Raw genomic sequence first — 25341 nt, 5'->3', positions numbered from 1 at the left:
GTGATTTAAGGACCTCCTAGTGACCAGTCGTGTTAATGGAAAGTTCCGATCCATTCTAATAATCATTAATCTCTTTATTCAAAGTAAAACCATTCCTTGATCTGAAAATGTTACGCTTTCTTTTGTTTTTACTGGAACATTGGCATATACAGCATTGTTCGTCTGGGCACATTTATAAGAATCTTTGGGATTTATGCTGAAAAAAAAAAGTACGGTATATGTGGTTCTGAGGGGGAGGGTACTTTTTAACATATAGGTATTGTGGTGTTAGGTTAAACACAGTGTTGTGTTCCGGTATGTGTTGAGCCAGATGTTTATAAAGGGGAGGTCAAAGGTCTGGCGGGAGAGGAGTTACTTGTTAGCAGGCTGAAATAGCCATTCTAATACAAGTATTATGTGTTCATTACTACCTTTGCGTATTGCAGTTACTGAAACCCACAAATAAGGAGCCACCACAGGTATGTATACATACTGTGAGCCAGGACGTTGAAATAGTTCACAGGGTAATTTTAGGAAATATATGTTATGGAAGTTCTGGAATATCATTTCAGTTTGCTGTAAACCAATGTTCCCCTAGCCCCAAGACTGTTTTCCTATTATAGTCATAATCAAGGTAATTGTAAACTGGCTACATCATCCGGACCTGACTTCCTTTTCATATTGTATTTATTGATCGGCTGTACTTCAGATAGGGCAGCGTTTGAGTAGCCCATCCGCCTGGACAACAGAAGGAAGAAGGATGCAAATGGGTTTTGGTCTTAATGATATGTCATAGTCAATGAATAATGTATATGGTTAATCCACGATTCACTGAGGGCTATGAGTCTACCTTTAATGTCTGAAGTAACCATTTATCAGGTTTTAAGATTTATTATTCAGGGCCGACGCTAATGCATTTTCTGAATACATTAATATTTTAAATAGAAAATCAAAGACAAAAAAAATGTATAGTTGTGTTGCAGGATTAATAATTCTAAATTCTGACCTGTTACATTATTTTACCTAAAACCCCAAAAGGTATAAATTCAACAAAAAGATAAGGTAAATCCTGACAGATGTTGTGAAAAATCTGATTTTAGGGCAAGGCCACTATTATTATTATTATTATTATTATTATTATTATTATTATTATTATTATTATTAGTCATTTAGCAGACACTTTTATCCTAAGCAACTTACAGAGACTAGGTGGTGAACTATGCATCACAACTGCTGCTGCAGAGTCACTTACAATAGGATCTTGTTTTTTCATCTCATCCAAAGGACCATTAAACCACTGTTTGGACCATTAAAATAGATACCAGTGTCTCCATGAGGCAATTTAAGCATGGATCAGATTACTTTTTTAGTTTTTTTTTATGTTTTATGAATGAGTTACTGTGAAAGGACAGCGCTGTGGGCCCAGATGTTAGAGACAAAGAAGCTGCAGTTTAAGCACTACAGTGTACAAAACAAACAGGAACATACAAACAAGTCACAGTGGCCAAAATAAAAAGTTTAAACAAAACAATGCTTATTACAAACATTAATGCCCTATGTTGAAGGGTGGGGGTATTCACTGACACGGGAGACCGAAGTTGGTACTTGAAAACACTGCACAGGTGGTCAGTTTTATTTATTTTCTTTTTAATTTATTTTAGCCTGCAGAGGGCGTTGTTGTCTGTGACCTGTATACCGGCAATGGTAATCAGGACCACAGGGTTACTAACACCGGTATTCGCCGGTTCGTGCAGGCGCACTCACAGGTGCTCCAAAATAATAATGAAAACCAAAGACAAAATGAAAAGGGAAAATAAAACACAGTAATAAAACTGCAAAACAAAAGTGCTGCTTATGCAGTACCCCCACTGCTGCTATGCCAGTCAGCTTGGGTCTCCGTCCTATGCTTCGCTGTGCACTACTCACTGGGGTGACCAAGGTTCCCCTATCACTACACACGTCCTCTCGGGTAAGTAACCATATATTTTAACAATTCGTTTATTTAAGGCTGGCTGTCTTCCTCAGCCGTGTTTGCCTGATTTTATTCTCTCGCTCCCACCACTGGTGTTCTTGTCTGGTGTTTGTTTACGCTCGCCTCCTCAGCTAGCGTCACTGGGTTTCCCCAGTCATGGCCACCCGAATGCATAATCAAGCGCAATACTTATGGGCCGAGCAATCCCCCAAGGCCCGCCTCTCAGCCACTCAGAGAGAGGTAAAGCCAACACACCCTTTTCCCCACCTCTCCGTGTCATTGCCATGACAGACAGGTGGCTCTTATAGGGCTGCTGCCCTCTTCTTGCAGAACCATGCATGCATCAGACAGTCAGCACAGATCTCCCCTGTTACACCCTGCCAAAGTGTTTTGTTTGTTTTATTGTACATGGTCTCCTGTGCCTGTTATTGAAAATCACCAGTCTATATGAATCTTAAAGCATAAGTAGCAGAGTTCCGAAAAATACAGCGTTATACAGAGGGCCGTATTAAGGGGCGGGCCTACAGAGCCCAGGCCCAGGGCCCCTCGAAAACTAGGGGCCCCATAGTTATGATCTTACATATTTTATATTCCATTTGTTTTATTTACAGAGCCTTAGAATGCATATGTATCATGTGTACATCACCTTAAGACTAGTAAATACTGTTCACATTTTTAATTTAATAACAGTTGACACCCCCCTCTCTTGAAGTGTTTTTGATAAGCGACCCGCCTGTTTTTAGTGGAGCTGTGTAAATTAAAGTACTACCACTGTGTGCTTGTGTATTTTAAGTGCCACCGATATGTTAATTAGTAAGTCATGGATTTGGCTACCAACCATCGCTACTCAAGGGAGGGCAATAAATGGAAACAAAAACAAAAAAAGAAAAAGGTTTAAAAGAAGCAGCTTTAGTACAACAAAATCCAAAGTTTTGCTTGTTTTTACAAAAAAAGAAAACAAGCCCCTACAAGACAGCAGTGAAGTGGCTGAAAAAAAAACGACAAGGAGCAAGACGGCCTGTGGAGCTAGTAATGTTGAAAAACTGCAGCCAAAAGAAAATGCGATAGAAATGCAACAGCCTCCTCCTCCAGCATACTTCGCTATACTTTGCACTGCTTATCTATGCCATGCTTTCACTATACTTTATTACACTTTGCTATGCTTTTACTATGGTAAACTTTTATAAGGGTATTTAACCATTATTGAACGAATCGACTTGCAGCAAAGTGGAGTTTTCTGTAGACATAGAGAAACATGGGGAATGGAATAGTAGTTTTCTCTTAACTACTGTGCCTTTAGATTTAATGACAGGCATCATGCAGTCCAGGTTTTTAAAATAAACATTGATTTCCAATTTTCCAGTCAGCATTTCATTTCTACAGTAGACATGCATGTTCACTGCATAAATCATTGCACAGCGCTAATGGAAATAATGTGCTTTCCAACCACAATTAGACATTAATTATGTACAGTATTATTATAGTATTATTACAAACTAGACAGAATGTAACAAATGGTGAGGGACAAAGGACAGCACAGTGCACAATGCAAGCACACCCTTGTCCTGACCTCAACACCTCCAGCCAGTCAGTCCTAGTCCTTCTGCCAATAATGCCAAAGTGTATACATTGTGTGTTGCTATGTCATACAGACTAAATGTCACTATAGCATATGTTGTGTAAGCAGAGACCACTAAACTGTTTTTCATTGTGACCTCCAGACATGAACCCAGTCCTCTGCTCCACCATTCAATGTCAGTGAACTATGCAAGTCTATAACTCTCACATTACAAAGGGCACATTTTAATTATGCTTATTTCTTCTTCATTTTTTAAAGACCGTTTTGATGGATTAAAACATTGTTGCATTACCAGAAACCAGTAACTACTTCTAGATTGATTACTGTGGTGTTTAGAGCGAATGAATGCCATTTTCTATCTGCCACTGGGATTCAGTGGTTGTGATAGAGGAGGTAAAAAAAACAAGTGCCCATGTGGAAATGATTCATAGTGAAATATGGTGAGACTCAATGGGATCTGCATAAAAGAAAATAGCCAAGAGTACAACCTCCTCTGTATCCATTTAAATGGATGCTTGGATGTTCAGTAAACATCACCAACTGTAGGTTTAGATGCTTGAACCTATAATGCAATTAAAATTTATGAGCCTTTGCAGAACCTCGTGGTGGCAGTTTTTGTACAACATTTATTTTAGCTGGAGGAGAGATGGTTACTTCCATCTCACATTTCAGAAATCAAAAAAGTAAAGGTAAGACTTTATTTTAATTGTTTTAATTGAAAGTTACCAATTTCTTTTGTTAGGGGGATTGAAATTAATTGTGTCTAGAACACAAATAAATAGTTTAATGATTTGATTCTTCTGACTGATACATTTTTGTGTTTGAAAACTATCCATCAAATTGGAAAATGGGTCTAAGTTTAGATTTAAAAAAAAAAAAAAAAAACCACATTCTTTAATAATCCAGTTTACTGTACAGGTGCACAGATTTCATTTGTATTTAAATTTTTTTATTGAATAAAAGTTATTAATTAATATGTTTTACTTAAACTTTGGGGTTTACGTACAACTTTTTTCTGATGCTTTTCATTCATTTATGTTTTAGGCTGGACAGCTGAAGAAATTTTAGATTCTAAGTGTCTGTGATTGAAATCTCGGCATCGGTGATAATGAGGTTGAGGACCAGGCAGATGAGAGTTTTGTCCCTCCACTGCACTGTGGTTTATTTGTATTAAACAGTGTTTTTATTAATCATTGGAAATACTAAAGTAAGGCCAATTTATCCATTTAAATGGTTATCTTGCCCCCAGGAAGTGAATGTAGAAATTTGAAATTTAATGACACTTATCTCTTAACTCACCCATTGGAGGGCAAGAAAATGCAGTTTATTAAAAATAAAGAAATAAATAAAACTAAAGGGGCTCTTTTGTCTGAGGATGATATAAGATTGTATTATTCACATAAACAGAACAGTAGAGTTGTATGAAGTCTTTGTGTCACAGTACATTTCAGTGATTTGAGGAGATCCAAGCTCATATCAAGGAGAGCACTGTCTGATTGAATTTGTCCCTGCTAATGGAAAGGCGGCACTCCGACCATGCCCACCAGTTGAGCTGATTCAGTTGGTTAGCTAGATCCCAATGACAGAAAGAAAAGCAATAGAGTTTAAAAATCCAATTCTGTAACCCTAATCATAATATAGTTTAGTTTTCATTTCTAATGCACGTAAATTGCAGTTTAGAAGCCCTCACAGAATTCACAAAGGGAAATATTTTACTGTGAGTCATTCACCTGCCACCATTTTCAGTAAAGCAGGATGGTACAAAAAGTTAACTGAAAAGGGCCTGCAGAGAGCACAGAGTAATCCTAGACACATGGCAAGTGTTTGCAGTCAGTAATGTAGTCAGGATATTTATTTTTCCCCAAGTTTTTACACTTACAGTGTGGTTGCAACAGCTGCTTAAAACAGTGTAAATATAAGAAATCCATCAAAAACAAAACTTTGCATCTAAAAAAATAAGTTGTGTTTTTAATGATATAATTGCTTCCCCTATTGCATTATGGCATGTGTTTTTTTTTGTTGATGTGTGTCTTACACCCTCTAGTGTCCATGTTACAAACTGCAGGTAATTGCTTTTCCATTAACTCTTAAGACTGTTTTGGTCAATTATCATTGCAAAAGCAAAGATTACAAAACCACCTTTTAACAGCCAAATCAGTGGTAATTGTCAATAGTATTCTCTTATATATGGTTATTATTACTGTAGTAATCATAATATACATGTTTCTTGTTTGATTTCCTACTGCAATTACATTTTAGCAGTGCAGTAGTTGAATGTTTTTTTTTGTTTTGTCTTGTTTTTGTGACCTTCTGGGATTTTAACAAATACTGAATAAAGAAAACTTTCCAAACACTGTTTGGCAGACTAAAGCTACAGAAAAATACAACCCTCTCCCAGGCGAAACTAGTCTATATGGTCCTGGATTAAACCCTCAATGATTATTTTAATGTAAAAGAAAAAGAAAATGCCTAAAAATGCATGCTTTAGAAAATTAATACATTACATTTTACAAAAGACATTACATGACAATACAACTGATCAATTTAACAAGGGTGTTAAAAAAGTTTCTGTTTAATGCAATGTTTATAATATATCATATGACAGAGATACAGGAGTGCTAGTAGAAAAGTCTGCCCTCTGGTGGTAAAAATATGGTATAACATGATATTGACTTTAAAGGGGTGCAATGATTTTTCATTTTTTTCAGAATTCACTTGTATAATACTGTTGGTAGGTAAATAAAAGTATATGTGTAGTTTTACTGTATAGGTTTTAACGCTAAGTTTATAAAAACTCTGAAGTTGACACCTCTATGAAAAGTCCAGCTCATTTGAAGCTGCGGCTAATTTATGCGTGACATCACACCAGGACATGCTCGCCATCCCGCCCACTGCTTTCCTGCATTACTGTTCACCAAAGCCGCTCGCCAAAACACAACGCACCCAGGGGAGAGATAACATGGTAAATAGGTGTGTAATACAGTGGCTCTCAAAAGTATTCACCCCCTTTGGAATTTTCCACATTTTATTGTGTTACAACATGGAATCAAATGGATTTAATTAGGAGTTTTTGCCACTGATCAACACAACAAAAGTCCATAATGTCAAAGTGAAATATAAAATCTACAAATTGTTCTAAATTAATTACAAATACAAAACAGAAAATAATTGACTGCGTAAGTATTCACCCCCTTGAGTCAATATTTGGTAGAGGCACCTTTGGCAGCAGTTACTGTCATGAGTCTATTTGGATAAGTCTCTACCAGCTTTGCACATCTGGACACTGCAATTTTTGCCCATTCTTCTTTGTAAAATTGCTCAAGCTCCGTCAAGTTGGATGTGAGTTTTTTTCAAAAATGGCTTTCTTTTTGCCACTCTCCCATAAAGGCCAGTTTTGTGAAGCACCCGGGCTATTCTTGCCATATGCACAGTGTCTCCCAGCTCAGCTGTGGAAGACTGTAACTCCTTTAGAGTTGCCATAGGCCTCTTGGTGGCCTCAGTGACTAGTGCCCTTCTCGCCCGGATACTCAGTTTTTGAGGACGGCCTGTTCTAGACAGATTCACAGTTGTGCCACGTTCTCTTCATTTTTTAATAATGAACTTTATTGTTCTCCAGGGGATATTCAATGACTTGGAAATGTTCTTATATCCTACCCCTGATTGGTGCTTTTGAAGAACCTTATTCCAGATTTGCTTTGAATGTTCCTTCGTCTTCATGATGTAGTTTTTGTTAGGACATGTACTAACCAACTGTGGGACCTCCCAGAGACAGATGTATTTAACCTGAAATCATGTGAAACACCTTAATTGCACATAGGTGGACTCTAAAGACAATTGGTTGCACTAGAGCTTATTTAGGTCTGTCATAGCAAAGGGTGCGAATACTTACACAATCAATTATTTACTGTTTTATATTTGTAATTAATTTAGAACAATTTGTAGATTTTATTTTTCACTTTGACATTATCGACTTTTTTGTGTTGATCAGTGGCAAAAACCCCTAATTAAATCCATTTTGATTCCATGTTGTAACACAATAAAATGTGGAAAAGTCCAAGGGGGGGTGAATACTTTTGAGAGCCACTGTATATGGTTTCTCCAACACAGCAGGGCCATTGGTATCTCTCTACGAGTTTCCTAAAGAGCCAGTATGATGCTGGCAATGGTGAAGTTCGTGAGGAGGACCGGGGATTGGGATGCTAAGCCCAACAGCAGCTGCATCTGCAGCACCCACTTTACCAAAGACAGCTTTATTAATTTAATGATGTTCAAGATGAGTGCTGTTAAAAAACTTAAATTAAATAAGGATGCAGTGCCGTCCATTTATCCGGATGGTACCTGCAGGACAGCAGCAGCATCTTCTAGTAAAAAAAATAAAACCACCAGGACTCAAGCGGCTGCCATGAATAGAGGTGCAGAGAGTAAGGGCATGATCCTATCATTTCATTATAATTATCTCTTACTGTTTGATGAAAATATGTATAAAGTGCTGAGATTATATAGCCAACAACCTCCCATGTAAATTATTAAAAAATCATCATGTGATAAAATGGCCCCGTTATGTTACGTTCTCGTATGGATTCCTGTGAAGTCTCTCAATGTCGTCGTGACACCCGCTTAAAATCTTCTGCCTCCTGATTATTTAGATCGCCAATCTTAACATAAACTTCAACTTTATTTATTTATTATTATTTTCCCCATCCGACCTGCTAAAATGTCTTAGACTACTTTATGATGCTGACGTAGGCTATATCAGATTCTAATAGGCTACAAGTTCAGAAAAAAGTATTATTATATTATTATTATAATTATTATATTGATTTGTTGGAGAAACATGTGCAGTTACTGAACATCAGAATACTTCAGGGTCTATGTCTTGTTTTTACTGTGAACCTGAACAATAAACACTCAATTTGTTTTGCAGTTGGCAACCTTCTTGTTTTGTATACTTCCTGTGCAGTCACCAATGTTCTGCCCAGTTAAATACCTGCGTGTGAGATAATTAGAGGTCCCTCACCTTTATTGAGCGTGGTGTAGTCGAAACATACAATTGATAATTTAACCTCTTGTTTGATTAATAACTAAATTTCTGTAATGCGCTACAGCAAGTATACATAGATGCAACAATCAAGCGATATTCTTAAAAAATAAATTCACCATCTGAATAAGGATGTTGGCACAAGCTTTTCACTAAAAGCAGGCATAAAAATACTGCCAAGAAACAAATTGAAATTTAAAAAACCTGAAACTCTGACACACACAAAAAAAAACTGTCATGTGCTACTCTACCAACAGACTACAACAAACCACAGAAGAGAGAGAAGTGCAAATGAAAGCAAGCCTTTTTTTTTTTTTTTACATTGTGAAGCCAATATAAATGAAGCACAAGACCAACATTTAACTTAAGATGCTAAAACACCCGAACCGGTAACATCGCTTTCACTTCTGTCCTCCATCTACTGCGTTTGTTTACACCAGTAAATGTCCTGATGTAACGTCAGGCACGCACGCTCTTCCGGGTAGAGGTCCCTTTTTTCCACTTTATAAGTAACGAATGTGAATTAAACTTTCAGGAAACGTATAGAAAGTTTAGCTGCACTCGACAATGACTTTTTAAATGTAATTGCACCTCACCTTTAAATTATACTGAAAGCTCTTCGTTTTCGGTGTTTATTTTTGGTCACATGATGTCCCTTCATAGTTATATTGCGCCGACTCTGTTTTTTAATTAAACTGCTGGAAAAGCGTTGATTGTGAAACAAGATCACCATTGTTTTGTTGTTTTTTTTCCCGTAAGTTGAATGAGTCTGATTCTGCTCCTTATTTTGAATTCAAATCAAACACAAAAAGCGAGTTCAGTTAAATTGCTTTTCCGGGATTTAAAATCTCAATGACTGGTTGCAAAAAATGTATGACCTGTACTTTCCTCTTAATTACAATTTAATTAAAACAGAGTAATTTCACTCGCTGCTTGCGATCAGTTTGAATTAAATATAAGAAGTTGCTTTTTTTTTTTTTTTTTTTTTTTTTTTTTTTTACATTATCTATGAAACAGAGTCATAGTCTAAATCAAGGTGCGGGAGAAAAGTCTTTTTACTATTTGCACTCCCTTTTCGGCCTGTCTGTTTGACTGGGGGTATAGAGGGCTTAATGTGACATGTTCAAATCTGTATTCTTTTTTGAATGCTTAAAATTTCCAGCTGCTGAACTGTGGTCCTTTATCTGAAATTATTGTTGTCGATATTCCGTGTCTTGCGAAAATTGATTTTGTTTGTTTGATCACCTGATTTCTGGAAGTTTCAGACAAGAATGCAACATCTGTATAGTTAGAATGGTAATCTATAACTAACAGGTAATCTTTGCCTTTAAATTTAAACAAGTTACCAACAATGCCATTAAGTGGGGTTGGCATTGCAGGGGTGATGAAGGGAGATTTCAGTTCGGAGTGACTGTTTTCTAAGCATTATTTGTGAATGCTTATTCATCACTGCTACGTTAGAAAATTGACTTCTCTGCATTTTTTTAACGCAAGACTGAACGTGAGAGTATATGTGTACATTTGTTTTAAGTAATCGCCCAGAGGACTACTGAGACACAGACATCAACTAGTCCTCAACAGATTTAATTTGCCTCGGGCGAGCGTGAGTTTCTAACCCTGTTAATTGCTCACATTTTTTCAGGGTCTGTTTTTATTCCCTCCATACACAGCTTGTCTCCCAGGTAAGGTAGCTCTCGCACCCCAAACAGGCATTTCTCACGGCTCAGTTTGAAGACAGACTTAAGTGCTTGCTCTAGCACTTTGTGCAGTCATTCGTCATGCTCAACTTTAGTTTTTCTCCATATGACAATATCAGGAAAACTCCCACACCTTCAGTTCCTTCAAATTAACTGCTGTACAGTTCTGTGGAACATTTCTGGAGCTGAATATATTCCAAACGGCAAACGCAGAAAGCAGTGCTTGCCAAAAGGCGTGTTGAAAGTACATAATGTTGCACTTTAAAATCTGGTAAAAACCCGAAGATGCATCCAGTTTCGAGAAAAACTGCACCAGCCATTGTGCTAGTGATGTCTGTTTTCGTTGGCAAGTGCTTATGGGGTGCCATTTGTAAAAAAAAAAAAAAAAAAAAAAAAAGGCGTTAATATTTTAACATGTCTTTTTTTTCAGATTTAACTTAAATCTTGTATTTTTCCTCAGATTTACAAATGTTGTGAAAATAAATAAATATATTTAAATGTGTACATTCAAATATAATTTATAAATCTAGTTACAAGATTTAACATTTACACTGAACAAAAATATAAGCGCAACATATAAAGTGTTGGTCCATTGTTTCATGAGCTGAAATAAAAGATCTCAGAAATTTTCCATAGGCACAAAAAGCTTATTTCTCTCAAATTTTGCGCACAAATTTGTTTGCATCCCTGTTAGTGAGCATTTCTCCTTTGCCAAGATAATGCATCCACCTGACAGGTGTGGCATATCAAGAAGCTGATTAAACAGCATGATCATTACACAGGTGCACCTTGTGCTGGGGACAATAAAAGGCCACTCTAAAATGTGCAGTTTTGTCACACAACACAATGCCACAGATGTCTCAAGTTTTGAGGGAGCGTGCAATTGGCATGCTGACTGCAGGAATGTCCACCAGAGCTGTTGCCAGAGAATTGAATGTTACTTTCTCTACCATAAGCCACCTCCAACATCATTTTAGAGAATTTGGCACACCAACCACGCCAGCCCAGGACCTCCACATCCGGCTTCTTCACCTGCGGGATTGTCTGAGACCAGCCACACGGACAGCTGTTGAAACTGTGGGTTTGCACAACCGAAGAATTTCTGCACAAACTGTCAGAAACCATCTCAGGGAAGCTCATCTGCGTGCTCGTCGTCCTCACCAGGGTCTTGACCTGACTGCAGTTCGGCATCGTCTCCGACTTCAGTGGGCAAATGATCATCTTCTATGGCCACTGGCACGGTGGAGAAGTGTGCTGTTCATGGATGAATCCCTGTTTCAACTGTACCGGGCAAATGGCAGACAGCGTGTATGGCGTCGTGTGAGTGAACGGTTTGCTGATGTCAACGCTGTGAACAGAGTGCCCCATGGTGGTGGTGGGGTTATGGTATGGGTAGGCATAAGCTACAGACAACGAAACACAATTGCATTTTATCAATGGCAATTTGAATGCACAGAGATACCGTGACGAGTTCCTGAGGCGTGCCATTCATACGCCGCCATCACCTCATGTTTCAGCAGGATAATGATCAGCCCCATATCGCAAGGATCTGTACACAATTCCTGGAAGCTGAAAATTTCCCAGTTCTTCCATGGTCTGTATACTCACCAGAAGTGTCACCCATTGAGCATGTTTGGGATGCTCTGGATCGACGTGTACGACAGCGTGTCCAGTTCCTTTTCAAAAGATTTCATGTGAATTCATGCCATCGATGCTTGACTGTTCAGGCTTTTTTGTCCTCGTGGCAAGACGGCTGTGTGGTGACGACCCCAGGCCAGGAAGTTGACACACAAACACAGGTACTGCAAGCTGAATTCAATACAGAAATAAATAAATAAATAAATAAATAAACACTGCTCACAGAGCAAAAAATATGGTTTAACAAACAAATCTTGAAACCCAAAATTATACCTCCACCCAAACAAGTATCCTGCTGGTCCTTCCTGAACGAGTAATTACTTCTTTCTTTCTTCTCCGCTCTCTCTCTCTCTCTCTCTCTCTCTCTCTCTCTCTCTCTCTCTCTCTCTCTCTCTCACATACCTCCTCTCTGTACACCCTTACTGTTCGGCAAACGCTGCAGGTTTTTATACATGTGGTCATCTGTAACAAATTAATCAATCTGGAGATGACCACATTTTGCACAAGAGTTTTTAACCTGCATGGCCGACAGCCAATTAGATGTCTGGCAGAGATGAGCTGCTACCATCGCCTCTGCCGGACCATATTTAACTGTACAATAATACATTACATCATCCATTCTTAAACCCCAAACTATACTTTTTAAATCACCCAATACATGCCAACAATATATTTATCAGCAGGCTTTGCTCCGCCCCACTGACTACACACAGGGCTCTTCTGCCCTGTCACAGTGTTGTATTCCAATCACAATCTCATTAAGACCAAGATTTTAACACAGGTCACAGAAATGTGAAAATCATGATTATTAATTAATACTTACATTTTATTTCATGAAAAAGTTTTTTTCATACAATGTAGTGTACCCAAGTAGTCTGTTGAAAAAAAATACTCACTTTCTCTAAAACTAAACATTGCTAAACAAAATACTTCAGACTGCCGTTGAACACCTTTTTTTATTTCCGGCATACTGTAGATAAAACAAGAGATGTATCTTTTTTTTGTCTTTTTTTTCTAATCTTTGTGATGCCCCGTTTCTTGTACATGGTGCCTGCCTGTGTAATTTGACTTCTCAGCTTGTGTGTTTCTACATGGTTCCCGAGTTATAACCATTACAATTTTTGAGGGTCTTAGCCCGAGACTCCCAAATTCATAACTCCGATTGGTAATAAAAACAACAGCATAAATATATAGATATACAGTAGTGCAATAGCCGTGCTAAATATCGAATATTGAAAGCAGTTGAAAAGCAGTAGGAGGAGATAAGTTGAGAATAACATGTCAGAAACGAGGAGAATAATAATAATAATAATAATAATAATAAAATAATAATAATAATAATAATAATAATGAGACTATTATCTGAATGTTGTGTAGAGAGTGGTATCCCACAAACATCATTTAATTTACTTAAAAAGAAATTAAATGTTTGATTTGTAAAACAAATAAAAAATGAGCAAGTACAGCATTTACATTGATAAATAATGTATTGATAAAGAATATTAAACATCTGTCTAAAAAGTATTTGTTTAGCTTCATAGCCTACCTAAAAACTCATACCTTTCAAGTGTCCCGTTTTGATCAGGACCCTCCTGTTTTCAGGACCCAGCTCCCGGTCAGGACAAATCTCCCTTCTGGGACAGAACAAAGCCATGATTCAACACCATTATCATTAGCAGTCAAGATTGCAAATTTTCATCTTAGAAGACAGCAGAAAACATCTCTGAGCCTCTATATTTTAAGAAAAAAATTTCAGACCCCCCCCCCCCCCCCAGGAAGGAGAGTTGTTAACCCCCTCCTGCACCCTCCCCCCATGCCACGTTACTCACTTAATACTAACCCTTATACAAACTCTCCTAGTCAACTAGCCTGTGACCTTGACAGGTATGAAAGCTAATTGTTTTTTAAAGTTCTACAGTAACTTCTTTGGACACAAATTACATGAAATGGTAATACATTTTTCAACAGTCTTATATAGTGTTACAAGATGACGGATGTAGAGACATCCGCTATCACAAGGACAGTATTTGCAAAGCATGTAACATTTTTTATGAATATGGCAACTGTCCTTCCCTATAAGGTGTACATGGCATCCGTACTCTAATAAGGTTTTTATTTTTGTAACTAATACAAGTGAAATGCTAGCTAGTGCTGGATAGCTATTTTGATCAAATAGAAAGGTGGCTATATCAATACTTTTGAAAGGATTGGTGGGCCTCAGAGTTTAAAGAGTGTATAAAAGGGACTTATTTTAGAACAGTACAGAACAGTTTCATAAAAGTCCAACTTGATTTGATTCATTACAAATAAATAAATGCAAGTGAATAGGGCCCTAAAGCTCTCTTTATCTCTTTATCAAGAATTTCTTAATAAAATGCATTCATTTTATTTTCGGTAAACCCATCCCTGTTTGTGATGATATTCCTCAGTTCTTCGACCCGACAGAATTATCTTTTTATGTGCAAAGGTTAGCATCATAAACACAATGGAAACACAAGCACGCCCCTATGCGAGGCTTGTGTTTGCTGTAGCAGCCCATGTAAATACTGTGTTTCTTCCCCCTCTCCTGCACACCTCAATTTTCCCTTATTTACATTTAAAGTTATGGTAGGGACTCCAGCAGGCTGGGGAGGGGGCGGTTGGGAACAACAACAGACAATCAGAAGTCACACTGAAATGCCACTGCCATAAATGACTGACTCAGAGATGGAACCAATAAAGCTGTTTTTGACCTGCATCATTTACTATCTTTAAAATGCATGTTCTTATGTGCTACATTGACAAGCAATATTATTGCTGCCCCACCCCTTCTTCTAATGAAATTTTGCTTTAAAAAAAAAATAATGCAAAACTAAACTGCTTTTTCCTGTTACTGAACTATTTCTGGTGCAGCAAGGCAGCCTTACTACTACAGTCTAGCTGTGACTAAGTACAAAGAACTTTCATAGTTTTCAAGCTATGGCTGAACTAACAAAAAGAAGAGTCAGGAACTGCTATTCAATTGAAACCAATAATGCATTGTTCAGTTAATACATTATGGAAACTTATTTTTTTACACCAAACATTCAATAAGCAGCTTTTTTTTTTTTTTAATCAGAAATGATATCTGTTAATGTCACAAGATAAATGTCAAACAACCATATCTGTGGTCCTTAAATTAATTGTCTGTTACAGTTCTGCAGCATTGACTGTTTGATGTGGCCTGGTAACAAACCAGATTGTTTATAGGAAAATGATAAAAATAGATATGGTTTATACTGCTGAAAAACATTAAATCGCCTTCTTCTTACTAGGTACCAGTCCATCTAAGATTTTGTGTAAATGAAATAATTAATTTAAAGTAATGTTACAGAGAAACTTTTCTTTCTTCCCTTTTCGTAATTAAACAGAAAAGAACAAGTGAAGATATAAATATTTTTCAGCACAATGAAAGGGAACTTAAAAAAAAATAGGGATAAAGAAAATGTGTTTGCACTTTCAACATCAGGATAGTAAGGTGGGATGTCAGAAGAACATATGCAGTGGTTTCAGTAAAGTAAGTTGCAAAGAAAATGGTCCAGAATGTATTGCTGATTTATGGACACGTTTGCCTTAAAATCCCACACTATAAGGCACATGTTATGCAGACATTTTACAAGCTTGTTAAACACTGTCACGTTAAAATTAATTATTTAATTTACATCACATCTTAAGTGGACATGTAGGGGATACAGGCTTGTTGTATTTGAAATTACCCAGTGGTTTGTTTGGGTAAAATGTGATAATCCTATAATGAAAGGCAGAGAGTGCATCTCATGCGTCCCTATTACGTTTGGTTTGCTGAACTTATTTTGGTGAAATAGTTAAAGGTCATACACCTGTCAATCATTGTCTTTTTTTGGCTGTATTATACTGTCCTGCAGACTAGCGTAATGTTTGCAGTACCTCAGAATTACTTATTTTCCTCTTCCGTCTTCGATCCATTTTTCACTGGTTGTTCTTTTGGTTTATTTACGGTAAGGTGGACCAGTAATGTCCACTATGTGTGTGATCAGGTGATCCACCAACTACGGAACACAAGCGGACTAGAGAAAATGCAAAATGGCATATAGCAAATATGAGGGCGTAATTTACTCACCTTTTAGACCTACATTTGGATTCAAATCCTATTTTCGGAGCTACAGAGTAACAATGAAACGCTGAAGCACAGTGCTTGACTTGTGTGTAGCCGGACTGCGTTTTATTTTATTTTTTACAAATATATTAAAAAGAGAACATGGGGTCGTGTTACAGTCTGCGTCCGCGTCTATTTGGTGAACCTAGTGGGTCCATCTCAAGTACCTCGGACTCAGAGCAGCCGCCCGACACTACTGTGCCCCTCAGTGGTGGCGACCGCCACAGGGACACTGGGGGATATGGCGAGACTGTGCCCCTCCGCGACGGCCAGATCCGCCATGGGGACGCCGGCAAGCAGTCCGCTGGGGACCTCCGCAGTGGAGAGACTACTGACGGTGTGCTGATGCAGAATGGAGGGGGAGGAGGAGGAGGGAGAAGCGCAGGAGCGGAGCGTGATCTGCAATTGCAGCTTTTGCAGAAGCACAGCAATCAGAAGCAGCTGAAAAACTCTGACAAACTGCGTCTCGAGGAGAAGGAAGCCGAAAAAGAGGCAAAGAAAGTCAGTAAAAACATTGACAGAGCACTGAAGGAACAGAAACGTGAATACAAACAGACCCACCGGCTGCTGTTACTGGGTAGGTGGTGCAAATGCGCCTCTCTGTGTTGAGAGATACAAGCTGTCACTCTGAACTATGAGTCTTGAAACACAGTTACCAGTTCCATGGCATAATTGTAGTATTATTGTTTTATTTATTTTCTATGTGGGTTACGACCTTCGTTTTACACGCGTGGAACCTCATCATGCGTGACAGCAGCTTCATTTAGGAAGATTACTCGAAAAGCCGATTCTTTAAATGCAGATAGTGCAGCGCTGAAATTTACGACAGAAAGGAGTGTCAGAATCTCATATATAATACTACAATGTATATAATAAAATGTATTGCAGGTGCATATCAGGAAATCCTTCCAAGTCTGCTGTGAAGATGTAACAACATAAATATTATTTAAATGTAGGGTTAACCCTTGTTTTGCAAACTGTAGTGCAGTCATTTTATTGTACTACTTTTTCTGAAAAGAGAAACGCGCACTCGTGTTACAAAACTAGAAATAAACACTTCAGAAATGTACTGTATTAATGAAAGTATTCTTTAGTTAGTAATTGTGTAGTTGTGTAATATCAACAGGTGTTTCTGTTTAAGAGCAGCCAAATTCTAAGAACATCCCACCAAGAGGCGCAAAACTACCATTTTTATATATATTTTTTAAAGTACCTACACCATTTATTTATTTGGCAATAGTAGGCCTGTATTTTGATGATGTAATTGCTCCTTAACTAGTGAAGCAATCATTTTAATTTGTTGGTGTGCCTATTCTCTACCTCGACCTCAGCATGTATTTACAGGTGCATAATAGCAGGTTCATTGTAAATCCAAATGTTTAAGATCTAAACATCAAAATAAACACCACAGGCAACACATAATAAACACGTCTTTGTGTTTATTCTCGGAACAGTGATTGTGATTTAAACACATGGAGGTGTTTAAAACGTAAACGCTTCAAGTATGAACATTTAAACCATGTGTAAAACATAAACCCGTTCATGTGTTTAGCTTTTAAACACTCTAACATGTTTAAGGAGGGCAACAGATAATAAACACAATTTGGTGTTTATTTCAATAAATGTGTTTATTTTATAAACACTGGTTTTAACAGTAAATAAAACAAATATTAATGGAGTCTTCCCTCATCAACTCCTTAACAACAAAGATGATGGGTGGTTTAAAATAATCCATTTATTTTTACATACTTATCTTAAAGTTGAACTGTTGAGATATTCTATGTTTTCACATACTTAAATCACTAATCTTGGATTGTCTATAATGCTAGGTAAACTAGTCAGACAGTGATATTCAGGGGGTGTGAAAAAAACGGCGTTTAACAATACGTTCATATTACAAAGGTATAAACACCAGTGTTTACAAAATCATTATAAACAGGGCTGTTTAGGAATGGAACACCCCCTGCATCAGTAAACACATGCCATTACTCTCAAAGATCCCCTCAAGGAAACACTCTGAAAAACTTTTGTGTTGATTATATTTCAGTATGCTCAAAAGTTCCTTTTAGTTTCTATTTAAAAAATACATTTATCAACTTTATTTGCTTACTTTTAAAGATTTATATTTAGTTAAACTTTCATTTGTTAACAATCAATGGTAGTTAAAGTTTCTAATTATGTCAACTTTTACCCCTTGCTTAAACATTTAAATATACCCTGTAAATGTTAGTTATTTGTCCAGTTCGTGACTGCTTATTTTATTACAATGGGCAGTGTTGTGTGATACTCTGCCCTTACAGATCCTGCCCTGTGTCGGTGAGATGAGATGACGTTAAAAGCTCTAAAACCACGACTATTTTGCACCATGGTTTAGACGATCGCTTGAGGTGCGTGGGATTGTTGGTTTGTGCCCAGCCTCAGCCCTGTTACAGCAGTATACTGTAACCCTTGTAAATTGTGTTGGATAAAGGTTTCTGTTATTAGCCTTCCTAACCAAAGGCTGCGAAGCCTGTTGTTGTTGTTAATATTTTTTTTTTTTATTTTTTTTATTTTTTTATTATTATTATTATTTTTTCTTCCCAAAACTTTAAACTGCTGCTGCTTTGAGGCTGTGTGACTGGTCATGTTCTGACTTGGCAGGTAACAAGACGGATACTTTGGCTGTCTGATGCTGAAAAAAATTTGCTGCAGCGTCATTGCAATTGGCATCGTGATGCATTTTTCGATAAAACCTTTCGAAATCTTGGGAACCGGTGAAGAGATTGATCTGACACTTGGCGTATAGCATCAGCATCCAAACCCGCATCAAGTTTGCGAAGCAGAAGTTGCTGTGATAAATTTTAATGTCAAAATGGATGCTACAAATCTTAAAGAAACGCACCCTAACAACAAACTGCTGCTGTTTGAAAACCGTTCGTCCAACAAACTCCAAACATGGTAGTTACTGTCCCACTAACAATGAAATACAAATATGTCAAAATGGGTATGTTTTATAAAATAAGATGGCCGCCAGATGTATGTTTACGTCTGAAATTTAAAACAGCCTCAGTTGACAAACGGTTTACTTGACTAACTCGAAACTTTACAAGGATCATCCTTGACACTTTAGCAATACGACTGACTTTTAAGAAACTCACGTTAAACAAGATAGCTGCCTGACACATTTTTAAAAAAAAACTTTCTAAATCTTCTGTGGAACAGTTGAAGTTACTGATTTTAAACATGGCACATTGAGAGCTAAACATGCTTAGACAGGTACTGATACTGGGGCATGGGAGCCGTAAAAATGCCTGGCAGTTCTAGTTATTATTGTTGTTATTATTATTATTATTATTATTAGGAAGAGCAATTAAGGAATTTAGGAAGAGAAATTAAAAGATAACGTCAATAGTTCTACAGCAGTTACATTATGAAAATGTAAAATATTCTGTCTCTGTCACATACTTCATAGTTGACTTTACACTTAAGTAGACGAGACACTGTCTTCTATGAGAACTCTTTTGCACATATAGTGGTTTCTGAGGTGTGGCCATCTCTTGATTATATTCTGCAATAAAAAGTTGTTCAGCTTTTAAATGTGAGTACTTTGTGCCATGCTGCAAAATTTAGCAGGAATAGAAGCTCATGCTAGTCTTGTACTTGGTCCTGGACTTCAGAATTAACATTGTTTAGGTATATAGATATTTTAATGACCAGGCGCCAGCAATCAGGCATAGCTAAATCTACTGGGCTGTGTTTGTACTCGCAGCATGAAGAAGTCTCACCTGTCTGTAGGTTCATGCAGCTATAGGGGAGGAACTGTTTTTTAACAGATCAGGTGTCTGATTGCTTAAACTCCTGCCTCCTTTTTTAAATAATGTATACTGAGGGCTGTGAGGTAGCCTTACTTTGCTAGTCCAGGGTTTCCCAAACCTGGTTCACGGGAACCCTAGTGTTGTCTGGTTTTCCTTCCACCTGAGCTCGCAATTACTTAACTAAACCATTTATTTATAGAACTTACAAGAAGAAAAGACTTATTAAATGTTTATTTATTTAATGTATTTTAAAATTAAATATGAAACAATCAGAATAATTTAATTTTTCCCTGCTTAACAAGGGGATTTGAAAATTGTATATAAATCTGTAATGTCAACTTGCCTATTCGTGAAAAAAATGTCTGTTGGCTCTTCATAATAAGTAATCAATAAATCTGTTAAATTTATGTGGTGTAACCATCTGGACACTTTGGTGTAACCTGTAAATCTGGTTACACCAATTGACATTGAGCAGTTACACTGAAGGACATTTTCCATCTAATGCTAATGTAACAGGACATTATTAGGCCACCTTTACAAAACAGTGACCTTAAACATATTCTATAACAGTCACATTTCTGGTGAGATATTGATTTTGAAAACATTTCTTTATCATCTTATTCTGTCTAGGAGTTACACTGAATGATGTGGTGATTTACTCGTCCTGTAAGGAGTTATGAATATGCATTTGTATATATTTGAGAGGCATACTGACCTTGCTCCACATGTGCTGGGTCCCTTTCTGACTTCCTCATATACTGATGTCATGGTCTAAAACAGCTATTTGATGTCAGTTACAGTAGGACATTTGAGGACATCAATATCTTGTACACAAGTGTTTCCAGTAAAAACCTCATTGTAAATTTAGAATAATCATACAACATTGTATTTTATTAATTGTTTCATTCCGAGTTTGATAGTTTTTTTTTCTAACTTTATTTGCATTCATAAGCTTTTGGACGGTTACACTGAATGGCACTTTTACACTTTTAAAGCCCAAAGGGTAGCATTGGTAACTTTGGGAATACATAACATTAAGATTATTAACAATACACATAATATATCTACAGGGACGAAGCAAGTCATTTAATCAGACATACCCATGTGTGTTGTGTTGTTATTGTATTCTTGAGAAAATGTTAAATATGTTTATTTTACAAATGAATAAAGAACATAACCAAATATTAACATACCGGTAATATCTTTGATATAGCTTCAAAAGCCTCCTTGGCTTTACCCTTCTGAGTGCTGTGCTGGTAGTAAAGTGTCTGTGCTGTCACTCTGTTTCTGTGCATGTGTAACAATACAGGACTGCTCAAAAAAATAGCATTTTTCATAATAATTATTGTCATAATTATCAATATTGCCGTTTTCTTCAAGAGACCTTGGGCAAAAGTGAAATTTACTTCAAAATTTTGATGCTTTTTTTTTTTTTTTTTTTTTTTTAAATATGGCAAAAATCTGCAAAATATGACGTGGCTCCATTGACTCAATAGAAACATTTCTCCCAAGCTCGATATATCACATAATCCTTTGCAGCGAAGCCTGATTCCCTCCGTGCTGAAACATGACTGTTCACTCCCCAAAACATGAGCCCTCCCTCACCTACCATGACTCACTGTGTCCTTGCGCGCCAGAACATGACCTTTCACGTGTCGTATTTGACACTTCTGTCTGAAACAGCGCCTCATAGACGCAGATGTATGGCAATTCTGCCATGGAGAAGTCGACTCGCTGCTCGGTTCTGCTTATGAACTTCACAGTTTACAGTTTGTCAGTGAAGCACAATTTTTCTACATGTTTTAGCAGTATAAATGTTGCAGTAAACATAAATAATAATCACAATACTCATACTTGGAATGTTTACATGTGACCAATAAGTCCGGGTTTTCAATTAAAATTGAAAAAAAATATGCTTCAAACCACTCAGTGGATTAAGTGTAATCCATGTGCAGCGATGGCATGAATGGTTATGTGTTTCTTCGCTTCAGTCATATTGTTTTTGGTCAAAAAAGCAAACCCAAATGTTTGCTTTTATTGTAGGACAGTATTGTAGAGTACTTTAAAGTAACATTACATTAATTAATGCATACCCTATAAGTTAGCATTAAACTATGTACAGCATTTATTGAAAGTACTCATGCCTGGGAGGTAATGTTGCATTTTACTTTATCTAGAGCGCAGCTGATAAGTCTTCAATATTTGGTACTTCGAATGTAAAAGACTACATTTTTATGGAATGGTACATCAATATTGCAACAGTGAATGATTTTGTGGTGCTCTTCCTTATGTAACATTTTGGGATATCTTTTCTCTTACAGATGTGTTGTTTTTTATTTGTATTTTTTTTCAGTGACTCTATGTTTTTGTTCTCTGTGGTGCTGTAGATGAGCAGGAGAGAAATGCATTAACTGATTTGTTTACTGTTTGAGAAATTTGTGACGGGAAGGCTGGTTTTGTGATCATCATATCTTTAAGGTTTTGTGATCAGCTAATCTTTAAAAAGCATGATTTAAGGCTTCCACACCAGGCACAATACGATTTCTTGTGTATTTACTTAATGATCAGTAACAATAGTAAGCATTTTCAAGGCATTGAATATCCCCGGAGCACAGTAAAGCCCATTATTAAGAAATGGAGAGAATATGGCACAACCGTGAATCTGTCTAGAACAGGCCATCCTCAAAAACTGAGTATCCGGGCGAGAAGGGCACTAATCAGGGAGGCCACCAAGAGGCCTATGGCAACTCCCTAAAGGAGTTGCAGTCTTCCACGGCTGAGCTGGGAGACACTGTGCATACGGCAACAGTAGCCCAGGTGCTTCACAAAACTGGCCTTTATGGGAGAGTGGCAAAAAGAAAGCCATTGTTGCTCACATCAAATCTCAGCTAGAGTTTGCCAGAAGGCATGTGGGAGACTCTTTGGTCCCCTAGAGCTTTTTGGCCTCAACGCTAAGCACTATGTTTGGTGCAGACCTAACACAGCACATCATCCGGAGAACATCATCCCTACTGTGAAGCATGGTGGTGGCAGCATCATGCTACGGGGATGCTTCTCTGCATCAGGGCCTGGAAAGCTTGTGAAGATAGAGGGCAAAATGGATGCAGCAAAGTACAGAGAAATCCTGGAGGAAAACCTGCTGAAGTCTGCAAGAGACTTGGCACTTGGGAGAAGATTCATCTTCCATCAGAACAATGACCCCAAACATACAGCCAAAGCCACAATGGAGTGGCTTAAAAACAGAAAGGTCAATGTCCTGGAGTGGCCCAGTCAAAGCCCGGACCTCAGTCCAATTGAGAATATGTGGAAAGAGTTGAAAATTGCTGTTCACCAAAGGTCCCCATCTAACTTGACGGAGCTTGAGCAATTCTGCAAAGAAGTGGGCAAAAATTGCAGTGTCCAGATGTGCAAAGCTGGTAGACACTTATCCAAATAGACTCATGGCTGTAATTGCTGCCAAAGGTGCCTCTACCAAATATTGACTCAAGGGGGTGAATACTTATGCAATCAACTATTTTCTGTTTTGTATTTGTAATTAATTTAGAACAATTTGTCGATTTTATTTTTCACTTTGACATTATGGACTTTTTTTTTGTGTTGATCAGTGGCAAAAACTCCTAATTAAATCCATTTTGATTCCATGTTATAACACAATAAAATGTAGAAAAGTCCAAGGAGGGTGAATAATTTTGAGAGCCACTGTATGTGCTGGTATTATGATGTAAGTAAGGAAGGGCAGGGATATCACCAAATTAATGGTGAGAGATTATCAGTGATGGGAAAAGATGGGAAGGTAATGGAATTTAACAGAAGTGATAATGGTAGTGTATAGTAGCAGTTTTGGAGGGGGAACTATTCAGTAGATCAGCAGTTGAAGACTAGTGGTGTTTTGGAAATAAGAGAAGAAAAATAAGGAGAAAGGAGAATATTTTCTGGTGGTGTGACTTTGTAATTTCTATAAAGACAGAAAAAAGCTTTGCTATTAATTTTTGTTCTTTGCATTTTTGATTGCCTGTTGACTTATGTGGCACAGAACTGAAAATTGCATGTTGCTTAAAGCCATGATCGTGATTGAAGATATGCTTTTCCTAGACATGTGCTTTCAGTGTCTATGGGTAAGCTGGGTAAACATAAAAACAGAAATCTAATATAGGTTCACTATAATGTGGGTGTCCTTTATATAGTGAGCCCTACAAAGAGGTGGTAATACAGGTTTCCACTGAGTTCAACTCATGTCACTGTGATTTGTATTTATATGATTGTGTGTTTTTAAAAGAGTAAGATATGACCTCCAGGTAATGTAATTGTCCAGGATAACACTACCCAGCAGTGGGGAGCTCCTGTGAGCAGCAGTGAAGCAGGAGCTATTTTTTTTCCGTCGTCAACATGATATCTGGGAATCTATATTTAGAAAAGGGAATTTTGTACAATACAAAATCCCTCAGAAATACATCCGCTCGGTTTTTAGAACTGGGCAGTTCCACATCAAGCCTCTGGGGTTTTTTTTTTTTTTTTTTTAAAGTAAGGAAAAAAGTACTGTTATTGACAGTATAAATTGATAAATGTTACAGCAATCATGTTACTGTACCCAATTTAACTCATTTATGTATATGTGATTAAAGATAAGTTATATACATATATAATAAATTCATTATATAATTAGACACCCAACTGGTTTTTATATTTGTAAATGCCAGCACCAGCTAGTGAACACTTTCTGCAGTCAATACAGGGTAGTTATTCACTAGATGGCGCTGGTTTGTTCTTACTCCTACAAAAACACTTTAGCAGATACATAGGCTTACCTGACCATCTATCTATGGGTGAAAACTAGAACTAAAGGGCAGTTTCGGAGCTAGTGTCGACCAATTAGTGATTAATAACCATTTTACTTCATATAATTGCTGTCATTACCAATAAGTCAATATGGGAAAAAGTAAAGAGCTATATGAACACCTTAGGCAGAAAATTGTTTATTGTCATGAAGCTGGAGAAGGATACAAGAAGATTCCCAAGCATTTGCATAGCACAATTTCAACTACTGTTTCTGTTTTCAAGGCATACAAGACTTATGGTACTGTCACAATGCTCCTTCGGTCTGGAAGAAAGAAGATTATTTCTCGTATCTTGTAAAGCGCTTTTGTGATGGTGGTCCACTATGAAAGGCGCTATAAAAAAATAAAGATTAAAGACTATTTCACCAAGAACAAGTAGAAGAATTGTGAGGAAGATTAATAACAATCAGAGATTGACTGCCAAAGATATTCAACTGGCTGCATGTGACTGAGGTTTCCATTTCAACCATAGGTCCAGTATTGCATGGTGACAGTCTCAGTGGTCGCAGGCCAAGGCAAAAGCCACTCTTAGGAAAACGTCACAAGGAAAGCTGCTTAAAGTTTGCAAAATGGCATTTGAATGATGGATATGAGTTCTGGTCAAAGTAATGAAACAAAAATCGAGCTGTTTGCTCATGCTGATAGTCATTATGTTT

General features: G+C 37.3%; 1 protein-coding gene across 1 annotated transcript in view; it reads left to right on the top strand.

The window, feature by feature from the left end:
- The first annotated feature begins 15968 nt into the window (after positions 1-15968).
- Positions 15969-25341, top strand: part of LOC121313520 (guanine nucleotide-binding protein G(olf) subunit alpha) — a 142964-nt gene continuing 133591 nt past the window's right edge. Inside the window, exon 1 of the mRNA XM_041246170.1 lies at positions 15969-16633. Coding sequence (XP_041102104.1) covers positions 16159-16633 — 475 coding nt within the window. The 5' untranslated portion in view covers positions 15969-16158. The remainder of the gene's footprint in view (positions 16634-25341) is intronic.

The sequence above is a fragment of the Polyodon spathula genome, chromosome 3 (genome assembly GCF_017654505.1).
Source record: "Polyodon spathula isolate WHYD16114869_AA chromosome 3, ASM1765450v1, whole genome shotgun sequence".
NCBI lineage: Eukaryota > Metazoa > Chordata > Actinopteri > Acipenseriformes > Polyodontidae > Polyodon > Polyodon spathula.
This window is presented reverse-complemented; position numbering and strand designations above follow the sequence as displayed.